Genomic DNA, 22,686 nt, shown 5'->3' with positions numbered 1-22,686 from the left:
GCGCGGCACCCGCCCAGCCCGGGGGTCCCGGGGGTCCCGGGGGATGCACCCCAGCGCCCTGGGCCGCGCCGCTCCCTCGGGGCAGAGGACACCGGCGGCCCCCGGGGCAGAGCGCTCCCTCCCTGGACGCCGGGGTGGCCCCCGGGGCAGAGCGCTCCCTCCCTGGACGCCGGGGTGGCCCCCGGGGCAGAGCGCTCCCTCCCTGGACATCGGGGTGGCCCCCGGGGCAGAGCGCTCCCCCCCCCTGGACATCGGGGTGGCCCCCAGGGGCAGAGCGCTCCCCCCCCTGGACGCCGGGGTGGCCCCCGGGGCAGAGCGCTCCCTCCCTGGACGCCGGGGTGGCCCCCGGGGCAGAGCGCTCCCTCCCTGGACGCCGGGGTGGCCCCCGGGGCAGAGCGCTCCCTCCCTGGACATCGGGGTGGCCCCCGGGGCAGAGCGCTCGCTCCCTCCCTGGACGCCGGGGTGGCCACAGGAGCCAGGGAAGCAGCCCTGCCCGAGGCCGCACCCTGGGCGCACGGTGCCGCAGGGATCCAGCCATCCACCAGGAGCAGTCTGCTGGGTGCCCAGCACTCGCTCTCATTAGCAAGCCTTGCTTGAAAGGGTAAAATGATTCAGAAAGGCGAAGGGACCTACAGGTGGCCCGAGGTCCAACCTCCTGTTGCGCCCCTCCCACTGGAGCACTTTCCCTTTCTGGGACTGGGGCTGGGCTGGGACAGGCTTCTGGGCACCAGGCTCAGACCCCAACAGCTCAGGCTTGGTCATCAGACCAGGGGCCTCGGCCTTCCTCAGGGGGTCCTGTTTCTCTGGGGTAGGGGTGCTATTGCTGGTGAAGAGCAACCATTAGGGACTCACCTCCTGCACTATTTCTCATTTTAGGAATTCTTGCCCTCTGGAAAAAACCCTGTCATTAAGGAATTTCCCAGCTGGGCACCAGCTTCCCTTTTATTTATTGCTAGAGCCCCTGCTCCTCCCACCCCTTTGTTCGCCCCTACCCTGTTCTCTCCCTCCCTGTGGATTCCCTGCTCTCCCTATCCAGCTGGGCACAGATCTCTGAGGCCTGGGAGTGGGGCAGGCAAAGCTAGGGGTGCCCCCCTGGGACTGAGAACTTCCTCTTCCTCCTTGCGAGTGGTGGTCAAGTGCCAGCTTTGGCTTCAGCCACAGATCCTGTCCTAGGGGTTGTGGGGGCGCTGCTTGTGAGGAGAAGGAGACAGACTTCACAAAGTGGCTGTAACGGGGACTCACACTGAATTTCCCTGAGTCCTTGGGGGAGGGGTTGCCAGGTGACAGTTTCAGATGAACTAACAGAGCCACAGTGCCCCAGGGCTGGGAGGGTTATTCCATTTACTCCCTGGTGAACAGATGGGGAGACTAAAGGCCAGATCCCCAAGTTCATCCAGTCACATAGGGGCCATGAGGATGGGAAGCAAGGGCTCCTGGCTCATTGCCTCTGTGGCTGCCTGCAGTGGCCTCATTGTGCAATCCCCACACTTTGCTGCCAGGCCGCCTTGTCTAACCCCAAACAGATTGGGAAATCTCTGGAGAATCTGAAGCTTTCTGAGTCATGGGGCCGGGGTGTGTGGTTGTCAGGGCTGCAGATCCCACCATCCCCTCGGAGCCCGGGATCCTGATAGCAGAGGCAGGAAGGACACTTCGACAGGGCAAATGCTGGGCAGCCAACCTTGACCCCCGATGCCCAAGCTGCCTAAGCTCCGTCTCCATGGCCTTACCCTGAGCAGCTGCCAGGAGTTGGGAAAAGCTGCCTTCTCCTTTGTGGTTGTACCGGTCACTTCCCCTTTCCCTGAATTAAAATAGGAGACTCAAGGGTCATCTACGTGGAGACCCCAACACAAGGGAAACCCTCTGAAAACAGGGCTGCATACAGGGCCAAGGGATGATGGTCAGTGGGGCAGGCCCTATCCTTTCCCCCTAGTGATAGATGAGAAAACTGTCCCCAAGAGGCCAGACCCTTGCAGAGGGAGCCAAAGGCCAGCCAAGAATTCCACCCCCAACAGGAAATGAGTATCAGATGCCTGTTGGGAGTGTTCCTGGCCAGCTGCTGTCCCATTTGCTGCCTCCCCAGGGGATGGGCAGGGGAGAGCAGGCCAGCTCCACCTGGAAGAGAGGACAGGAGGCAGAAGCCCACTGGCAATCGACCTCCCCAGGCCAGCCCAGAAGTCAAGTGTGCCGGCCGGGTGCCGGGAGCAGTGGCCAGCTCCCCACTGTGACCCGGGGCCGCAGAAGCCCAGGACACGTGTGAGCTGGCCTCCCTTCCCTCTGCTCAGGAATGACAGCTGGCTGGCTTTTTAATTGTGATAAAATACACAGAACCTAATTTACCATATTGGCCATTTTAAGCATACGATTCAGTGATGTTTACGTTATTATACAACCGTCCCCACCATCCATCTCCAGACATTTCTCATCTTGCAAGAATGAAACTCCGAACATATGAAATGCTGATTTCCCTTTCCTTCTTCCCCGAGCGCCGCCAATCACTGTTCTACTTTCTCTGTATAAATTTGACTAAGCAGCTCATAGAACTGGAATCATAACAGTCTTAGTCCTTTTGTGACTGGCTTGTTTCCCTCAGCACGATGCCCCTAGGTTCATCCGTGTTACAGCATGTGTCAGGCTCTCTTCAATATTTCATCCTTTATCCGCTCATTTGTCAGTGGATCCTTGGGTTGCAGCCACCCCTTGGCTATTGTGAATAATGCCGCTTTGAACCCAGGTGAGCAAATATTTTTTAAAAATTTTTATTTTTTATTCACGAGAGATGCAGAGACACAGGCAGAGGGAGAAGCAGGCTCCCTGCAGGGAACCCGATGCGGGACTCGATCCTGGGACCCAGGATCATGCCCTGAGCCGAAGGCAGACACCCAACCACTGGGCCACCCGGGGGTCCCGATCAAATAATCTCTTTTATGACCATACTTTCGATCTTGGGGGTAGACAGTTGACTTTCATTCACCTCCGCAGGTGCCACCCTCTGTTCTAAGTGCTTTGCATGCGTTAACTGATTTCATCAGGCAATTTCAGGAAATGGATACCTCTCTTCACAGATGAGGAAACCAAGGCACAGACAGGTCCAGTCACGTGCCAGTCCGCAGTGGAGCTCAGGGCACCAGCAGCAAGCATTGCGCGGTATCGCTTCTCCCCCAGGGTTGATCAGTGTGTGAGATGCAGCTTGATGTGTTTAAGTCAGACACGGGTGAAGACCGCCAGCCAGCCAGCACAGATGCAAAAATGGAAGGTTTTACTGCCCTCCGCTTGTTTTTCATCTTTCAGAAAAAAAATTCCCCATCTCTTCCATGACCTTGTTGGGTCAATTGAATCTTCACCTTCACCTGGGAAGTAGGTGGGGCCAAGTCGACCTTGATGGCCCAGCCAGGTTGGGCAGTGTGTGTGTGTGTGTGTGTGTGTGTGTGTGTGTGTGTGACTGGTGGTCCTCCCTCTCCTCAGCCTCTGAGCTGCCTGAGAGCCTTGCTGGAAAAAAGGTCCCCGAAAGAAGCAGGACACTGCAGGCAGGAGGAAGATGCCGTTTGGTGCAGGGGTCAGCAGGTGCAAAGGCCCAGGGGCAGATTGGACGAGGATGAAAGGGCTGTGGGACACTGGGCCCGGCTACCCCAGGAGGACCTGGCCAGGGTGCCTGGGTCAAAAGGGCAGTGTTGACCATGGTGGAGGGTCCCCAGGGCTGGGAGATGAGGGCATTCCAGGATGTCACTGAGCCCTTCCCCCATGGCATAGGCGCACTTCCCTCTCAGAGATGACTTGCACTTCCCACTGCCCTAACCCCAGCCTGCTTCGTCCTTTACTTCCCAGGCTGTCACCTGACCTGGGATCCCTCCTAGGGCCTCTTTATTTCCTGGGGATGCCCCACTCACCAACTACACTAGGCAGGGCCATTGTATCCCCTGTTGACGATGAGGAAACTGAGTCTCAGAGTGGTAAGTGGACACAAAGTTTGAGGTCTTGAGGCTGTGGTCCCTGATGCCACCCAGCCTTCCCCAATAGGGGAAGTCAATTGCTCAGGTGCATTTGAAGCTGTGCCGGACCTCAGCTGGGGTCTGGTGACCGCCCCAGGGACCACGGGATGGCCAGGACAGCTGACCTGGAACCTCCCTTACAGGGCATCCCCGCCCACAAGGGTGCTCACCAGACCAAGTGTATACCAACAGATTGTGCCCCTCCCATCACCCAGGAAGTTCCTCCCTTTCCCCTAAAGAGGAAGCCAGGCCAAAGAGTTCTTTTTGCGTCTGGCAGATGGAGAAACTGAGGTGAGGGTATGTGGCTTTTGCAGGTGTCCTGGCGTCCTTCCAGTAAGTGCAGTGCAGGTGGTGATGCAAGGCGGCTAGGTTCAGTTCCTGTCTCTTCAGGCCCGGGCCTTTCTCTTAGCTCGCTTGATTTCCAGGAAAACAGCCAAGGGGCCTTGCTCCCCATCAGCACCCACCCAATGACAGAGGTGAGTCACCGGCAGGAGCTCCCTGGGAATCCCAGCATTGCTGGAGCCCCACCAGGCCAGGAGCAGTGGAGGGCTGCCCCAAACCCCCAAGCCCCCTCAGGGCCTGGGTGTTGGGAACTCCTCCTCCTCCAACAAAGCCAGGGAGGACACCCAGGAGCTCTGGGCTTCTGGACTTTGGAGAAGGGAGGCATGATGGTGGGGGCTTAGGCATGAAGACCATCTGACCCCCGGGGAGCTCCGTCACCAACATCTGTGTCTTTAGACACCCGGCTCTATGCCTCGGGCCTCGGTCTTCCCTCCTGGAAATGGAGGTGACATGTGCTCGGGAGGTTGCCAGGAAAGGATCGCAGGACATGGTCCATGTAAATAAGAATAATGCTCCTCTCGGGGGAGTGCGGAACTGCAGACCAGGCCCTCATCCAGCGCCACATTTGTATTTTCTCATGTAATGCTCCTAATTTTACACCTAGAGATAGAGCCCAGAGAGGTGGAGTAACTTGACCAAAGTCACACAGCTAGGAAGAAGGTGCAGAGCTGGGGTCCCAGCCCAGAGGTGTCTGAATCTAGACGCTGATTTTTAAACCCCTGCACAGAATCCACGGGAAGGAGGAAAGCCTTAAATCACTGAGCACAGCCAGGCACACGGGGGCTGGTGGTGGGGGGTGCTCCAGAAATGGCAGGACTTTTCAGGACATTCCTCTTTTCCAAGATCCTGAGATTTCATTACTTGAGGGTTCTCTCAATCTGAGCCCTGGGGCTCTGTGGGGCTGGCCCCTGTCAGCAGCGTCCTTGGCCCCCCAGACCTCTGCTTCACATGGCCTGGCTGGGGAAGGGCTCCTCCAGCCTACTGAGTTCCTAAAGGGACCTTGTGGTGGCAAAGGCAGGCAGTGACGATCTGGGGATGGAGGGGGACCCTGGTCCCACTGTGGCCTCCTCTCCCCTCTCCTCTCTGCCTCACCCCTGCAGTGGTGGGAGCCTGCAAGGACCACTTCCTGGCCGATGAGAGTGCTGCCCCCGTGTCCAGGGGCCCCATGAGGTGGGGGCCCAGGAAGGAAGGAAGAGGGAGAGATGGCGCAGGCAGGGAGATGACAAGCTGATTCACTCACAGCGTAGCCCCGCGCCAGGATCAGGGACGGTCTCAGATGCTGCAGAGGCGGAGACGGGGCCTCTGAGTGGAAAGGTCCCTGGGTCTTCAGTGAGAGGAGGGCAGGGCTGAGACCAGAACACCCTCCTCCCCGGTGTGGCCCGTGGGCTTGTACAGCACGACACTCCCCAGGGGAGCTGGGCCCGGGCACCAGGGGACCTGCAAGGAGAGGTGCCCACAGAAGGTGCAAGTCCCAGGCTGAGCTGGGACTAGGTTCCTGGGTGACCCTCAAGTCCCCTCATGTTACCCCAGGATTGTCCTTGGGTTGGCAGAAGGACTGGCAAGCTGTGGCTCATCGTGTCCTTGGACCTGAGCACTCTGCCTTGGGCAGGGTGCCCCTCTGTGCTTTGTTACTGTCCTCTCCAGGGTGGGCTGGGGTCCCAAAAACTGCTCAAAGCGGGCCTTGTCTTTTTCCACAGGCTCGGTGCCAGAGACCAGATGCAACCCCCAATCCACGAAGGAGCCCCAGGTAGCGTGGGCATTGAAGGCAGCCAAGCTGAGCTCCCCACAAGCTGAGACGAAAGAGCAGGGAGCCATGTGGGAGGACGAGGGTGGCCGGCAGGATGGCACCAGGATCAGCTGGTAGGGCCCAGGGCCTAGGGGCAAATAGGATGTCCTGCTCCACTAGGGGAATGCAGACACTGGGCAAGGGCCCTCCATCCCCAGGCACATTCCAGGAACACACATGCACACATGCTTCCTTATCAGCCAGACAAGCTGGCCCACAAGTCCGGAAGCTGCCCTCCGAGGCCCAGCCCCTCCCCCATGCTTGGCCTGGACAACAGGATGGCCAAGGAAGTGCTCTAGACTCTGCAAGGCCTCCCAGGACCTGGTGGGCAGGGGGAACGGGTGGGTCGGGGCTGGGATGGTCCAGAGTCCGGCTCCCTAGGCCTGGCCCACCTCTGGGCCCCCGCCTTCCCGACTACACCCTCCGAGGAGCTGCTGTCTAGCTCCCTGCTCATCCCAACGTGCCCTCGGGAAGCCAGCCCCCGTCTCCAGACACTGCTAGGCCCACAGGAACACACGCGAGGCACACATAGCCGCCTGGGCATGAAGGTTCCTGCCAGGAAAACCTGACTTCCTGTCTCCAGGCCCAGACATGCTCAGGAAGATGGCCTGGGTCTCAGCCTGAACCCTTTCCACTACCACAGGAAGCCCCTGTCAGAGGGCGGCTACTCTGTTTCAGCGCCTCTTCCTAGCCTCCTCCTGGGCGCCTTCCCCCCTCACGGACCCCACTGACCTCAGGCTCCTGCACCGGGGCCCTTTTAGCAGCTGCGTGCGGTGCAGACCAGGGCCTGGCCCTGGGGACGCGGGCTTACGGGAGGGCCAGGGATCGGCTTTCAGGCTGGCTTTACTTCAGCCTGGGAGGCACGGACAGCACCCCCATTTCACAGCTAGGGAAACTGAGGCACAGAGCTGGGATGGAACTCCTCCGCACCTCTGTAGCCTGTCTTGGAAACTCAGCCCCGGGACCCTCAGCCTCCAGCCCAGGGGCTCGGGCAGGCCAGGGGCTGCAGGAGGACACTCCCACGAGGGCACTGGGACTCAAACACAGGGTGCGGGCTCCCTAGGGAGAACCTGGCCAGGGTCAGATCCAGCCCTCCTACACCCCCCCACCACCACCCAGGCAGGCTGCCTCTTCTTGGGGAAAGAGGTGCTCCTCTGACACCGCCCTTCCCCTGGCTGTGAGAGCCTCAGGCTACCTGTGCTGGGGCCTACTGTGAACAAACCTCTACCCTCTCGGGCCTCAGTTTCCCCACAGCGGAGAGACACCACGACTGCTTGTCAGCGGCAACACTAGAACACGCTCTGCCCCCTACCCCCTAGCCTGGAGCTTGTGAACCAAACCGCAGCCTCTCCTCATCCTCATGTCTGCCCCACCCCCCACCCCCGACTGGGTTCCCTGTCTAGGGAGACTAGACACTCCTCAGCCTCCTGCCTGCCCCACCTCTGACCCCCAGCCCTGTGTATTCATGAAGGGGGCTGCCCCCGGTGCCTGCTACACTCTCTTCAGGACCCCAACAACACCCAGGTGTGGCTCTGTTCTCCAGGCTTGGTGTGGGGACTGTGGCAGCCCTGCCCAGGTCCCCTGGCCATCCCCGGTGGAGGAGGCAGGCCCAGGGGAAGGCAGGAGAGTCCTGTCTCCCTCCTGCCTGGCCCCGCAACCTTTCAGAACCCTTGCCTTGTCCTCGGGAGGTTCAACTTCATTTGGTTCCTAGAACCTTGCCCCTGATCTAGCCCCGCGGCCGTGGTCAAGGTCAGGCTCAGAGAGGCGCTGGTGTTCTACTGCAGAGCGGTGGTGGGAAGGCACCCACGGCTGCCTCAGTGTCTTCCCCACCATCTCCGCACTCGGCAAGCTGGAGGCTGCCCATGCCAACGAGCTTCCCCACAGCCTTGCCAGGAGGCTTGAGTCAAATTTCAGTGCCAGCCTTCTGGGAGAGAAGGGGGGCGGGGAGGGGTAACAGGTGCACACTGGAGCAATCTCCTTGCAGCCCCACCTGCAGAGCTGAGACTTACAGGATCAGCACTTCCCACACACATACTCCACGGGTGACACTTGTCCTGCAGCAGTCCTACAACTTTCACTCCTGGGAAGTCCCTCTGACGTCTAACCCAAATACCCCAGGCTGCAGGACAAGCCTTGGCCTTCTTGTCTCCCAGGAGCCCAGGCCTGTTTAGAACAGGACAGAGCAGTGGCCACCCCTGCTGGGTGAGGTTCACTTGGCACATGAGGCCAGTGAACCCAGGATCCCAGGGTTAAAGACTGTTTTCTCTACAGCCACAGGCACAGGCCTTCCCAGCTCTGGACCAGCTTCAGTCTCCCCATTTGTACAATGGGCAGGAAAGGGCCATTCACCAAATGGAGTCACCACAGAACTTTCCATCCTGACCCCTCTGTATGTGGGAACCCACGCCTGCTCCCAGCCAACTTGGCCCTGACTCTCTTTAGGGAGGCACTATTTTAATTCACCTTTATTTTAAAAATAAATACTCTGTTTTACACTTTCAGCCTGGGGGTGGTGCCGGACAGCTAGGCAGGGAGCCCTTCCCTGATGGGCAATATTGAAAGGAACCTCTGCTACCCCAAACACTCCCCCGCAAATGCCTGAAATGCCAATCTTCTGGCCCTTCCTTCTGGCAAGCCGTGGATGGCTGAGGATGGGGATTCCTTGAGGGTGCCTCCCCGGGCGTCCAGCTTGGGGCTCAGTGTCTGGGTGAAGGCGCCCACCCGACCCGCTAGCATATGCAGCCCTCCACCTGAGGCCCGCCCCCTCCAGACCCGGGAGCACTAGATGCAGGTGATCAGCAGGTCCACGGAGGCAGGCACCTCGATCTCTTCGAAGAGCACGTGGCCCCCAGCAGCCCCGGAGCCCCCGGAGCCCCCGGCCTTGCCCGCAGCCCTCAGCAGGCTCTGGGCATGCTGCAGGAGGCGCTGGTTCCGACGGCGGCCCAGTCTGCGCAGCGCCAGAATGGCCAGGACGTGGTCCCGCCTGCAAAGACACGCCCCCATCGGTAGGCCCAACATCTTCTGTGGCAGTCCCAACCTCGAGTGAGGGGACCCCTGGGCTCAGGTACAGGTGCACCCAGCATCCCTGGAGCCTGGCCTAAGAAAGGCCAAGAATGACCGAGGCGGAGGAGCAGTGCCCCGGGGCAGGGCGTCTGGGGCTCCAAGGTGCTGAGCCGGTGGGGAGGGGAGGAGCAAGCCCATCAGTGAAAACAGTCTAAGCAGAGGTTCGAGAAGCAGTGGAGGAGTAGAGGGGAGCGATATGGCCTCAGGGGGAGCGGGTCCAGGCCAGGGGATGTCCCAGGCCTCTTCCTGTGAGCACTGTGCCGGGAGCCACAGGCAGCAGGGGGAGAGGGAACACGGAGGTGGGGGAGGCTGTGGCACAGCAGCATTGGGAGTCGCCCTCATCCCAACCCCAGTACTAGAAGCGCCGCCTCCAGGATGGGGCCCCCCCCACCCAGGGCAGGGGAACCCCAGGGACTAGGGGAAACCCCGCGGCACTGTGAGGGGGGTAGACACTCCCAGCCAAAGGCGGAGCCAGTATGGGCTGGGGAAAGGGCTCTGCCCCCCGGCTTTGTGTGGCCTCCCCATCCTGGCATCTCCAAAGCTATGGAGAGATTCAGGCTGGAATTTCCATGGGCTCGATGACTCATCTCTGCCCCCCCAAAACACACACCCCAGGATAAAAGCCTCTTTCCTCTTGGCCCAGTCTCAGGAGTCTCCGGACTCCCAATAGGGTTTTCTCACAGAGGGGGCCATGCCTCCCCTTCAGACTGGCGGATGGGTCCTTGTCATCACCGCCTGATGCCCAAGGAGGGGCCCTGACCCCAACCCAACCCTGTCGGGCTCCTGGGACGTCCTGACCCCACGGCACTGATGGAGAATGGCCTCGAGAATGGCCGAGAATAGTTTCTGAAGGAGGGGCAGTCGGGCTCCCCGCCCTGCCCCCACCCGGGGCCTGAAGGTCAGGGCCGCGATCTAGGCACCTGCATCTGCGCACACTAACCCCCCCCCCCCCGCCCCCCGGCGCCCACCCCGCCTGCACGGGGGCCCCGCTCCCCACCAGAACACTCTGACCCCCTTGTGGTCCCTCACCCATCCACCCAGAGCCACAGGGACCCTTCTGCAGGGACCCGACACTGCCCCCCTGGTGGCACCCCGTTGGAGCCCAGGGAGGGAGCAGGTGGGTAACTGACCTGATGTCAGGGTAGCTCCCGATGAGCGTCTCCAGGTGCCGCTGGATGTCATCTTTGTAAGTCTCGCCCAGTATGTCAGCCACGCACGGGATCGCCTGGTCCAGCCACGTGGCCTCAGAGCCCTGCAGAGACAAGGAGACAAATGCCAGACGGGCCACCTCCCCTGGGAGCCTCCTTGCCACCCATGCCTGCAACCCATCCACCGCGTCCCCGCTGTGACTGCCTCCTGCACGCCTGGCCGGAGGGTCCTCAGCTCCTCTTCCCACCATACAATGCGGAGATGTCTTCTGTCTTTGCTCAGATGGGTAAACTGAGGCCCTGGCCTGGAAGTCCTGCTCGGAATCCTACAGTGTGGGGGGGACCTTCAGTGCAGATAAGGGGTGGGTGTGTATGGAGAAAATGCCTCAGCTCCAAAGGCTGGGTCAGGGGTGCTGGAAGAGCCTCCCACAGGCTGCCCCTTCCCTACTCACCCCACCAACCGTATGCAAATATATGGAGATGACCCCCCCTGGCCCCGCCTCAGTTGTGCCCGGAGTGTCCTGGAGAGTACAGAGAGCCACTTCCGCCAAAGCCCACTGGCCGTGGCTCTTGCAGAGGACACTAAAATGAGAATGGGGGGAGCCAGTGGAGGGTCCACAGGCCAGAGGCCCTACAGGAGGCCAGACTCGGGGCAGTCAGGCTATGCTCCTACCAAGCCCTGGAAGGTGTCGCCAATGGCCTGGGCGTCCAAGCCCATCTTCTGGGAGCTAGTCATGCGCTCCTCACCCCGGAACCGCTCACGCGGCCTCAGCACCTGTGCCAGGTATTCACGAACCACGTACCGATGCACCTCCTGCAGAGTCTCCTGGGAGGCCCGGGAATTGGGGGTCAGAGTCAGAGCTAACAGCCCGCACCCAGGGCACAACACAACCCCACAAGCACCCTCTCCCCTCAGATACCTGTGCACGCAGTGGGGCCACGTGCTCCAGATGGTGGGCGAAAGTCACCACCTTGTTCATGAGGGGCTGCAGCACGTCATGTGTCAGCCAGGCCTTGGTACACAGGACCCTGAAAAGCGGCTGGGAGCAGAGGGGGACAGGAGTCTTCCAGGCATATCCTCCTCCTCAGACCCTCTGCTCGGAGCCCAGCATGTGGCTCCTAACAGGGGGTTTCAGGCCAAGGGACAACGTGTCACCAGGAAGAAATTTTGGAGGGCCTGTCTGACTCCCTTCTAATGTCTCCCTGGTGACTTCTCTCTCAGCCACCAGTGTCACTAGGCCTTTGGCAGGAATGCCTCCTCCAGGCCCCGAGCTCCAGTGAGCAAGATTAAAGTCTGAGGCTCTATGCAGCCCTTGCTTGGGGTTGCCTAGGGAGGCCTTGGGGGGCTGGGCAAGGGGTCTGGTTCCCTGAACTCACTTTCTCTGAGAGGCAGAGACTGAAGCAAATAGGTGTCTCCTGACCTCACTGCCCCACTGTGAATTTACCTGGGTCCCTTGCCCACCCTCCAACGTACCACCCCTGAAACTGCCCCTGGGGTGCGTGAATGCTATGACTTGGCCCCCCAGGCTCCAGGGCACAGGAAGGCACCTGCTGGGTGTGGAAAGTGGGGTGAGGAGTCCCACTCACTTGCACATCATCCTGCAAGCCCTGCAGCAGCCGCTTCTGGAAGGTACAGGTGGCAGCCACCAGAGGTTTCTCCAGCTCTTCAAAGGTTCCTGGGAACCTTGCCAGAAGACTGGTCCTGGGGAGGGGCCAGGACAGGTGAGGAGGTGGGCAGAAGTAAGCCGTGGAAAAGTTATAGCATATACCTACGGAGGTATATGCTAGGTAGGCTACGGAGGCTAGTACCACACCAACTGCATTCACTTAGACTATAATGTGAAGGGCAGCTCCAAGCTATCCTGAAGGCAGAGTCAGGTGAGAAGCCAGCACCAAAGCCCCAGGAGCTGATCACAGAGGGTAGGTGAGTTGGGTGGTGGCGGGGGCCCCACTGCATAGCAGGGCTCCCCTGTGGCAGCTCTTGACCAAACTTCTGTCCATCTTGTTGATGAGACAGGGCAGCCTGGCCATGACTGGCACAGAGGCCCTCCTTTGAGCCTCATAACTGCCTCTCTGAAGCTGGCAATGTCCCCATTTCACTTTTGAGGAAACTGAGGGCCAAGCTAAGCCCAGGCCCCAGAACAGGGACACAAAGAGGCAGGCTAAAGTTGCATCAGGGGCTGGGCCAGTGGCTGCCTACCAAGTGGCAGGGACTGTTCCCTGGGCTGAATGGAACGGGCCACCCTGGCTCAGATTAGGGATGAGAGGGTGTTAGAGAAGTGGCCCTCATCACGGTCATGCCTTGGATTCAGACAAGCCCGGTTCAAGTCCCAGGTCCAGCACATACTGGACGGCGCATGATGGTGGGCACATGGCATTTCCTTTCTGAGCCTCCACTTTCTTTTTTTTTTTAATATTTTTTTCTTTATTTATTTATGATAGTCACACACAGAGAGAGAGAGGCAGAGACACAGGCAGAGGGAGAAGCAGGCTCCATGCACCGGGAGCCCGACGTGGGATTCGATCCCGGGTCTCCAGGATCGCGTCCTGGGCCAAAGGCAGGCGCCAAACCACTGCGCCACCCAGGGATCCCCCCTCCACTTTCTGTTCAGAACCCGGGGACACTGCACTTGGGATGACAGGCATCATGCAGGTAAAGTACTAGCCCAGAGCCCAGCACATCACAAGCCTTCACGGAACGACCCCTCTAAGGTGCTGAGTCCCCCCACCACAGCCCTAGGGAGCAGGTGCTCCAGTCCCCATTCGACACTCAAGGTTCACAGACAGCGGGTGGCAGAGCGGGGACGGGAACCCAGGGGGGTGGGGGCGGGGGACTGTGGCAGCTGGTGCACAGCATACACGACGTGGGGACATTGAACTTGTCCTGTGTTGAAGGCACAGAAGGGGCGCAGCCACTGCCAGCAGAAAGGGAGGCCCTCTGCCTTCTGGGGGCAGAGGGACCCAGGTGCCACTCCCAGGGTAGTGGGGAGGGGGGACAGACTGTCAGGGAGGGCTCCCCGAGAAGGGAGTGTCGCTACAAAGGAAGATGGCTGACTTGGATGAAGGGAGGAAAGAAAGGAGCCCGAGGTGGCAGGGGACACACTGGGCCGGCAACCGGCCAGGACGAATGGCTGGAGCTTCTCAGCCTCTGCTCAGCGTGGAAACTCCCTGCATCCCTTCCAGGGCCTCAGCTCTGAAGGGAGGAGGGGGCACCCTACGGGGCGGGAGCGGAGGGGAGCATCCAAGGAGGCCTTCCGGGAAGTCACCCAAAGCCACTGTCCCCAGCTGGCAGCGGGTTCCCAGAGCTCGCGCGCCCCCTGCTGGCGGCTGCCCCCCCCACCCCCGCGGAGGAGCAAGAGGCCCACCTGAGCTCCTCGCAGGCATTGATATTGGCGCCCAGATGAGGTTCGCTCACCGCCTTCGACTCTAGAAAAGCCTTTTCAAACCTGGGGGCAAAGTATGCAGAGGCCTTAGGGACCCTCACTGGCGGCGCTATGACTTGGGGTCCGCCCTCCCCTCAGGTCCCCACCGAGACCCCAGACCCCCACCTCCCCCTCTCCGCCCCCCCCCTTATAATGAGGCTCCTCCCTCTCACCTGTCCCAGAATCTCAGAGTCTGAGCAAACAGGTTGGGTCCTCCCCCAGGGACGATGGCCGTCCGTGCCCTGGCCTCTCCACCCACCCTACCCTGGGCAGAGGATGTGCCTGCACCTGGGCAGAAAGAGGCCAAGGGCTCGTGTGCAGATGCGCAGGGTGGTGGCCTCCAGTTCCGCAGAGATGGCACCGGCCGCCTTCACGTGCTCTGCCACGAGCTGCAAGACATCCCACCTGCTGAACCCACATCAGAGGCCAGATCCCGATGCCCCCCGTCCCGCACCTGTGGCCCAGCAACATCTTCAGCCTGCCCTGTGCTGTCTCATCATCTCGGCTCCAGCTTCCAGCAGCTCCCCCCAGCTCCCCACATCCACAGGCCACCTACTAAGCTGTGCCCTGGTGCTCCCAGGCTGGCCACGTGACCCACAGTGCCTGATTCCGCCCCAGGTGGGTCTCAGGTTCTCATCTAATGGGGAAAGGAGGTTGGGACTGGACTGTATAGTTCTGGGTGTCCCTACCTCGAGGGGGACCAGACACTGCCGGAGGCCCAGACATATATCCCTCCTCCCAAGGCTCACCATGTGGACATCGATGGACAGCGGCGTGTGGTAGAGGCCCTGTAGCACGTCAGGGGCCTCGGCGCCCGCCCACCGACTCTGCTCTAGCTGCAGGATGCTATCGAAGCAGCTCGTGATCTTGGTCTGTGCAAGGTGGGGAGAGGGGTACAGTGAGACCCTCCCAAGAAGGAGGTCTGAGTTCCCCTATCTCCTGGCTCTGTCTTGTACCCTCGGAGGAAAGAACCACCCTGCTGGGGCATAGGTCCATGCTGGAGGCCACAGGGTGAGAAGGGGCTCTGGCCAGAACCAGGCCCGATGCCCAGGGTGATTCTGGGCACCACACCTCCCCACGGTGAGGCAAGCACAGTCAGCCTTGATCGTGCCCCTCCGGCCCGGCCCTGCCTCCACCTCACCTCTAGGAAGCTGATGTAGTCGCTCTCCAGGCGGGCCCACACGGCGGGTGCCAGGAGTGGGGGTAGTGGCTCTGTGGACAGAGTCAGGTCCGGGGTACCCAGGAAGTCAGGGCTGGAAGGCAGGGTGGAAGCTGAGGGCCTGGGCTAGGGGCTGCCCCAACTCCCCCCTGGCCAAAGCCTAACACCATCACCTAGCCCCCCGCAGCTCAGGGATCTGACACTATCCAGCCCACACCAGGGAGGTCCAGAGAGTGATGGGTCCCTGCTCGAGGCCACACGGCAAATTAATGAGCCCAGGAGTTTAGACACCCTCTTCCCACCTGCTCTCTGGCCCTCAGAACTGAGGAGTGCTCACAGGCAAAGGTAACCCACCCCGGCACAGCGCAGAGCTGGAGGTGGGAGCTGTCAACACGCTGTGCCCTGTACCTAGGTGCCCGTCCTCAGGGAAGAGTGAGGGTGAGATCCAACCCGTGCCCAGTGTCTGTGAGCCGCAGTTGTGTCCTGCCTGGAGGGGTGCCCGTTTGTAAGTGCTCAAGGGCACCCTGTGGACCAGCGTGGACCCTCTACCCGGACTCTGCGCTGGGAGAACAACCTCCCCTGAGACGCTTTCCTGCCTTGCCCAACAGGTGCATGGCTGGCCCCTTAGGGAACCCTGGGACAGGACAGTAGGTGGCCCAGAGCAGAGGGAAAAGAATGTCCAAGTCCCCGGGATCTCGGCTGCGGGGCCTCCCGCCCTCTCCCAGGGAGGAAAGCAGAAAGGGGCCGTGCTCCTCCGGGCGGGCGGCGCCGGGTGGGAGCCTCACCTGCCGTACACATTGGCGGCCCAGTCCAGCAGGACGTAGAGCTGCTCGCAGCCGCGGGCGTCCTGCGCGAGCTCCTGGAGGCGCTGGGCCACGGCGCCGTGGAAGGCGCGCAGGTAGGCCTCCCAGGCCGGGAAGCCGGCGGCCGAGTAGGCGGGCTGCACCTCCCGCCGCACCTTGTGCAGGTCGCTGCGCACCGCGCCGCCGAGCTGGGCCAGGAGCCGGGCCAGGCCGGCCGCGCCCTCGGGCCCCGGGGCCTCCGCAGCGGCCGCCCGCACGCGCTCCTGCGCGCTGGTCCGCACCGCGTCCTCCCAGTGCTGGCGCCAGCGGCGCGGGGTGAGCAGGAAGTCGCCGTCGGCGGGGGGCGCGGGGTGCGCAGCCTCCTCGGCGCGCACCACCCGGGCCAGCTCCCCGAGCGCCGCCGCGTCCACGCGGGCCGGGCCCAGCGTCTCGCGCACGATGGCGCGGATCTCGGCCGCCAGCCCGTCGTAGTGCAGACACACGTCCATGGCGCGCCGCGCGAAGCCCGTGGGGTCCTGCTCGAAGGTGTGCGAGGCCTTCTCGGCCACCAGCCGCGTCTCCAGCTGCCGCAGCTGTTCGAAGGCCGCCAGCAGCTGCCGCTCGGTGATGAGGTCGGCCACGGATTTGCCTTCTGCAAGGACCCCCCCCAGCAGAGGGGCGGGAGGGGGTGCCCCGTCAGAGCCTTGGCGTGCCCCCACCCGGTCCTCGCCCCTCGGAGCTGCTGCTCGGCCCCAGAGCCCGCTGAAGGCCTGCTCCGGACCCACCGCCCCAAATCCCTCGGAATCCCCTTCCAAGAGGCAAAACCCCCAGCCCCAAACCTGGCTGAAAACAGCAGATGGGAGGAGCCCCTGCCTTCCCCACGTTCAGTCCGGCCCTCCTCTCCTGCTCTGACCCCACCCAGGGCCCTGCTGAGCTGCACTTGCGGCCTCAGGTGCTGTCTTCACTGTGGGTCTGCTGGGGTCAGAGCTCAGGCTGGGCTGGGCTGCACCAGCTCCAGCAGTTCTTGCTGTTCCTGCTCTGGGCCAGCCCCCAGGCCTGGGAGCCCCCTCCTCCCTCTGCACCACCTCCCTGCTTTGGGGCCCAGCTCCAGCCTGTCCTGCCCTGGCAGCCCCCATGGCCTCCCCTCCTGGCCCTTGGCTGCCAGGCACCCTCAGAGACCCTGGGACCTGAGAGGGCAGGGCCTTGTCCATCCCTGGAGTTTGGCCAGGAGCCAGGCCGTGGAGAGGTGAGGGTTTCGGAGTCGTGCAGATCTGGGTTCAAATCCCATTTCTCCACTTCCTGGCTATGAGACTTGAGGCCAGTCACTGAACCTCTCTGAGTCGCACTTTGCTCACTCTCACCTCTCTGAGCTGCCCAGTGGATGCTCCCCTGGCTGAAATGCTGAAAATGCAATCGTGCAAGCAGTATCTGGGAGAGCTGGGGAGGACAGCCTGTCAGGAAGCCTGACCCTGCTTGCTCACCCTCTGGCCTCAGTTTACCCCTCCATGCTCAGTATTGCTTGTGATGCTCTCACCTGTCTCAGATTCCAGTTTCTCAGACCCCACCCCAGTGGAGGACCGCCGGCTGCCACCATCTACGATCCTAGAGGGCACCTCTGGGCCACGGGCCACCCCTGGCACAGCAGCAGCCTGGGACTGGTCAGTAGTGGCGCCATCATCTCGGGAACGTCGCAGGGACCGGAACAGGAAGCGGGAACTGCGCTGAAACAGGCCCCTGTCCTCCTCGGGGCCCTGGCCTGAAGCCTGCTGGCTTGTGCGGGAGAAGACCCGCCGAAGGCTGCCCAGGCCGGGCCGAGCGTCCTCACTCGGGTGCGAGCCGGGTGCGTCCCCGCTGCTTGCCTTCCGAGTGCCCCGCGCTGGGGTCTGCAGTTTCGCGGGCTCCTCGGGGCTCTGCAGCTCCAGCCCAGAGGTCGCTGTCCGCGGCGACAACATCCTGGTAGCAGGAAAGCTAGACGGAAAGGAGGTTCAGAAGGCCTGGAGCGGGGCGCGGGGGTTGGCTCCTGGCACAGAATAGCAAATGGGCACAGAAACCCTGTGAGACCCTGTGAGGCCTGATGGAGCCCAGTGGCTGCACTTGGTGAGGGAAGCTTCTCCCGGGAGATGACCCCCAGGCTGGCACCAGGCCGCTCTCATGGCCAGAGCTGTGTTTGTGCCAGGCTGCAGCTGGCAGTGAGATGCAGGCAGCTACTTCCTTCTGGAAAGCTTCCGTGACACCGCCGTCTAAAGGGTGTCCTCCAGGCGCCCACCCTCACTGGCTCTGCCAGGCCAGACCCTCCCCGAGCTGGGGAGGAGAGTTGAACATGCAGATTCTGGGGCACAGCCCAAGCCGCAGCCCACAGGCCCCGGGGGGCGGGCCCAGCAACCACATCCAGGACTTCCTGGACGTTGGGTCCTGTGGCCTACAATGCCTACTCTCCCCTCCCCTGGCATTCACTGCACTCCCCCCCAGCCCCCACAAAGCCCTCAGCTCACCCCCATTCTGCCCATCAGGCCTAACTGCCTCTGCTCAAAGTGGGCCCCGTAAAAGGCTATGCCCTTCCCCTCTGGGTCAGGCTTGAGGTCTCTGGCCACCCCCGGCTGCCCCCAAGGCTTATCTGCTTATCCGCCCTTGCAGCACTGTAGGGGGAGTGGTGGGAGGGGCCACAGGTCTATATTTAACTGGGGGGAAGGTCCCCAAGGCAGGACTCATCCATTGCATCTCCTCCCCACCCACCCCTGCTGTGCTCCCCTAGAAGGGGCCCAGGGGGTCCCTAGGGCATGGAGGTACAAAGCAGGGGCTGCCCCTGCCCCTGCCCCGCCTGGGCTCCAGGCCCTCCCCAGGCTGCACACACACTCCCTTCCAGCTCAGTCTGGCCTGTGTTTGATTTCCTGGCTTTACGTGAAGCTGAGGTGGGAGAGGGGAGAGAGACTCCTCAGGCTGTGGGGCCTCCGGCCCACCCCTCTGTGAGGGTGTTGTGTCGGGGTGGGGGGTCGGGGTCGGGGGTCGTCTTAGACCAGCAAGGTCTTACTTCATTTAGCCTGGGGGAAACCGGCCAGAAGGAGGGCTGGACCTACTGAAGTCACTGTCCAACCAGAGGCCAGAGCCCCCAGCCCATCCCCAGGCTCCCCTCGCCCCACCCCTCGGACAAAGGTCAGGCTGTCACCTGACCCTCAGGTGACACAGGGCAGGAACACCTCTCCCCAGGCCCCCCATTTACCTTGGGTGGAATGACAGTGGATGGGCAGGGCCAGACCCTCATCTACCCCCCATGCCCTCTGGGGTCAGACATGCAGGTGGTCAGCCAAGGCCTCCCTTCATCCTTCCAACGCCCTAACAGCTGGAGAGAGGCCCCCTGTGGGAGGGCAGGCCCCGGTGATTGATGGTCCTTATCAGCCCTGCCCAGGTCACTGGTCGTTGTCCTCTCCTGGCGCCAGGACTCAGGGACCCTGCCCCGGATCAGACTGACCCACACATGTAGGGAACATTGTCCCAAGGGCTGTCTGCCCTCCCCGCCCCCAAACTCCCCTCTCCCTGTTGCCCCTCAGCATCTGGCAGGGTCTGAGCCTGAGTGGCCTGGGCCCACCTGGATGTGCTTCAAGCTCTGTCACCAGGCATGTGGGGAAGGTCAAGTGGGCCCTGTCTTGGTTGGGGAGAGCTCATACTTAGTAAGCACCTACTGTGTGCCCAGCCTAACACCTGGCACCCATCAGATCCCCATAACAGCAAAGTTGTAGGGTGTCACTTCATCTCATAGATGAGGAAACAGGCTCAGAAAAGAGGCAGGTCTTGCCTCCAGCCACACAGGTCGGGGTCAGGGAGCCTCGACCATCCCAGCCCATGTGGACCCGGGAGTAGAGGCTGGGATCCTGCATCTCCCAGCTCCAGTGAGCCAGGGCCAAGGGGCCATGGTGGGGGCAGCTCCCAGATGCCAAGAGTAGGCCCTAGAGGCTGATTCTGGGGGAAGGAGGGGTGGCTGGCAGTTTGGGTCTTATGTGAGACTGCATGAGCAGATACGTCCCCCCAACCTGCTCAAGCACCTGCACCCAGAGCTGGGCCTGTCCTGAGGGCCCATCGAGGCCCTCGCTGGTTTCCCTGTCCCCTTTGACCTTGCTCCTGCAATTCCCAAGCCATTATTGACCTTCTTACAGCACAAGTCAACCAGGTCACTCCCTTACTTTAAAGTCATCCATGGCTTCCCTTGGCCTGGCGCTCTAAGCCTCCCAATCCCAGACAGAACTTCCTCCAACCTCAAGCCTCTGGGCCTCCTTGACCTGCACCCATCCAGCCTCCCAGGTGCCTCTCTGTCCCCCAAATGTCCAGCCTCCCAGCTTCCTTGCAGGCTGCTCCCTCTCCCAGCTCCCCATCTTTGCTCTCCAGATCTGACCTGGATTTCAGGGCGCAGGGCTATGGGTGCCCTCACCTCCAAGGTGTCCTTGGGCTGTGCTGCACCACTGTCCCTGTGGCAATGGGGCCTTCCTTACTGGCCCAAGATCCTCTAGCCATCTGCTCCCTCCCCATCAGCCCAGAGCCAGCCTGGAGGAGGAGTGAACCTTCAGGGTCAGGGCTGGCCCTTGCCCAGGTTGTCTTGGCCAGGTATCACACTGGTATCTGCTGGACTGGATGCCCTGCTGACTCTACCTTGGCCCCTGCCCCGTACCTGCCTCCTCATACCTGTGAAGACTCTCTGGCTCTTTATCACTCTGGACCTCTGACCCCATTACCCTGAATGTTCAGAAGCTCTGGCTGCCGCGCCTGGGGCTCAGGATGGGTGTGTGTTCTAGCCTGCCCCTCGGCTCCCGCTGCCCCCCCACCCGCTCCCCAGCTCCCCTCTCTGCCACACCTGCACTCAGGCCGTTCGCCAGCAGCCAGCTCCTGCGAGTGGGCACCAAGCAGCCTCTCGTGACCACAGTCAGCGCCTCCCACTCTGGGCCTGGTCAAGCCCTGGGCACACTTTCTCCTGTGACCTAGGGACAGTTGCGTGGTCCGGGCATCTGCACCTTGGCCATGAGCCCCCCCAGGGCAGGGAGCGGGCTTGACTCAGCTCCCGGCCAGAGCCAGCACAGGGCACGGACCCAAGGAAAAGAGATAAGCAATCTCACGTGAGTGTAAGCCTGGGGTGTGTCACCACTTTTGTGGATGGGCTTTGTGTGTGGACCCGAGTGTGTCTCCCCGTCTGTGGGCCTCAGAGCCTGTGAGCGGCTCTCCCCGTGAGTCTGTGTGGGTCTGGCTGTGCCCACATGCATGTCTTTCTGTCCGCGTATCTGCGTCCTGCGTGTCTGTGTATGTCTGCGGTGACGTGGGCTGGCACGGCGGCCTGGGCTCCGAGCTCAGGCCTTGGCCCTGGAAGCCACGAGCAGAGCTAAGTCCTCAGCTTCTTGGGTCCCCACTCACCGCTCACAGCATCCCTGCGGCCCTCCTGCCCTACCTGTGCCGCACGTACCTGCAGCGTGAGTGCACTCCGGAGCCCAGGCGGGGCAGGGCCGGGGAAGCCAGCCGAGCCGGGCCCTCGGAGCCGGAGCCGAGCCGGCCGAGGTGGTGAGGCCCCCGGAGCAGCCAGAGTGAGTGACCACAGCTGGGACTTCCCAGCCCCGCTGCAGGGCCCACCAGCCCCACCCCCGGCCCCACCCTCCACCCCAGGCCCCAGTTTCACTTTCACAAGTGCTCCCACCCCCTTCCCATTCCAGCGACTACAACTCCAACCTTTGATTGGGGCAGTCCACGGTGTGGGAAGGGAGGGGCAGCACTTAACAGCGCCGGGCAGTGGGGAGGGGACACTGCGGAGACTGTTGTAACCGCCACCTCTGTGGTCACGCCAAGGCCGGAGCCCAGATGCCAGAGGGGCTGGCCTGCCGGGGTGCACTGAGCACGGGAGGGGGACACACGGCCCACAGCACCCAAGCCCAGAAGAACCAACCTTCTCCAGGGCAGAGACGCTGGCACCAGGCCTGGGTGCCAAGCTCATCCTGAGACGTGTCGCCTGCCACCGACAGCCAGAAGCACAGAAATGTGGGCCAAGGGGTGCAGTGGGGATGCGGGGCCTGAGGAGGATGTCACAGTGACGGCAAAGGGAATGTCACAAGCCACAGGTCACTCCAGAGGGCTTCAGGAGCTGGAGGAGGAGGCTACAGGAGAGGAGGATTAGCCTCAGGGGTGAGGAGGGATGGCGTCCTGGGCAGGGGTCAGCAAAGGTGTCGGGACCCATGCCTCATGAATCAACAGCACAGGCCCTGCTCCTCCAAGTGGATCAGGTTGGAGATGTTTTGTGGAGAGGGTCACCAAGACTTCCCAGAAGAGGCAGGCCACCCGTCTTCATGAGGGGGGATTCCGTTGCTAGCATCCTTGGAAAAAACTTAGGGAAAATCCAAGGAGGGCTGATCCAGGCCTGTCCCACTGGGCATGGGGCCGAGCGGGGCATGGGGCCGAGCGGGGCAGGTGGAGACAGGCTTGTGCGTTAGTGTTCGACGGCTGCCAGGACACGGTACCACTGGCTGCAAAGTTCAGGAGGCTGGAAATCCGAGATCCTGGTGTCAGGAGGGCTGGTGTCTCCCGAGGCCGCTCTCCTGGGCGTGTAGACGCTGTCTTCTTCCCGTGTCCTCACACGGTCATCCTGTGCATGTGTGTGTGTGTCTCCTGTTCTTTTTTTTTTTTTTTTTAAGATTCTATTTATTTATTCATGAGAGACACAGAGAGACAGAGAGGCAGAGACACAGGCAGAGGGAGAAGCAGGCTCCACGCAGGGAGCCCGATGGGGGACTCGATCCTGGGACTCTGGGATCATGTCCTGAGCCAAAGGCAGATGCTCAACCTCAGAGCCACCCAAGAGTCCCTGTCTCCTATTCTTATAAGGACACCAGTCATATAGGATTAGGACTCATCCCAATGGCCTCCTTGTACCTTAATCACCCTATAATGAAACTGTCTCCAAATATAGTCACCTTCTGAGGTACTACTGGGGGTTTTGACTTCAATGTAAGAAGTTTTTGAGAATAAAACTCAGC

The 22,686-nt window shown here is 61.7% G+C and overlaps 1 protein-coding gene and 1 long non-coding RNA gene across 5 annotated transcripts; one reads left to right on the top strand and one right to left on the bottom strand.

Annotated features, from left to right (window-relative positions):
* The first annotated feature begins 48 nt into the window (after positions 1 to 48).
* On the top strand, positions 49 to 8,604 carry LOC140640519 (uncharacterized). Of its 3 annotated transcripts, XR_012037269.1 has the most exons (8): positions 49 to 601; positions 2,591 to 2,731; positions 3,063 to 3,253; positions 3,463 to 3,561; positions 3,823 to 3,947; positions 4,301 to 4,462; positions 6,026 to 6,075; positions 8,386 to 8,604. It is a non-coding gene; the product is annotated as an uncharacterized lncRNA (long non-coding RNA). The 3 variants fall into 3 exon arrangements; XR_012037270.1 differs by lacking the exon at positions 3,823 to 3,947 and having other exon boundaries at positions 53 to 601; XR_012037271.1 differs by lacking the exons at positions 3,463 to 3,561; positions 3,823 to 3,947 and having other exon boundaries at positions 57 to 601.
* EXOC3L4 (exocyst complex component 3 like 4) lies at positions 8,552 to 21,291 on the bottom strand. 2 transcript variants are annotated; one of them, XM_072840033.1, is made up of 12 exons: positions 21,129 to 21,291; positions 17,223 to 17,708; positions 15,692 to 16,340; positions 14,889 to 15,000; positions 14,497 to 14,619; positions 14,036 to 14,136; positions 13,691 to 13,771; positions 11,913 to 12,027; positions 11,246 to 11,365; positions 10,999 to 11,151; positions 10,308 to 10,429; positions 8,552 to 9,097 (listed from the first exon to the last, which is right to left on the bottom strand). In XM_072840033.1, the coding sequence occupies exons 2-12, from the start codon at positions 17,638 to 17,640 to the stop codon at positions 8,896 to 8,898; spliced, it is 2,196 nt and encodes a 731-aa protein (XP_072696134.1). In that variant the 5' UTR covers positions 17,641 to 17,708; positions 21,129 to 21,291; the 3' UTR covers positions 8,552 to 8,895. The 2 variants fall into 2 exon arrangements, with proteins under 2 accessions (XP_072696134.1, XP_072696133.1); XM_072840032.1 differs by having other exon boundaries at positions 17,223 to 17,656.
* Positions 21,292 to 22,686: the final 1,395 nt, after the last annotated feature.

The sequence above is a fragment of the Canis lupus genome, chromosome 9 (genome assembly GCF_048164855.1).
Source record: "Canis lupus baileyi chromosome 9, mCanLup2.hap1, whole genome shotgun sequence".
NCBI lineage: Eukaryota > Metazoa > Chordata > Mammalia > Carnivora > Canidae > Canis > Canis lupus.
This window is presented reverse-complemented; position numbering and strand designations above follow the sequence as displayed.

Excerpts from the sequence above, each read along its gene's own strand:
- EXOC3L4 (XM_072840033.1), bottom strand. The coding sequence starts at position 17,640 with ATGTTGTCGCCGCGGACAGCGACCTCTGGGCTGGAGCTGCAGAGCCCC. Across the intron at positions 15,001-15,691 it reads GCCGCCAATGTGTACGGCAG|CCCTGACTTCCTGGGTACCC; the intron begins GTGAGGCTCCCA and ends CCTGCCTTCCAG. Across the intron at positions 14,137-14,496 it reads TGTCCATCGATGTCCACATG|CTCGTGGCAGAGCACGTGAA; the intron begins GTGAGCCTTGGG and ends GATGTCTTGCAG.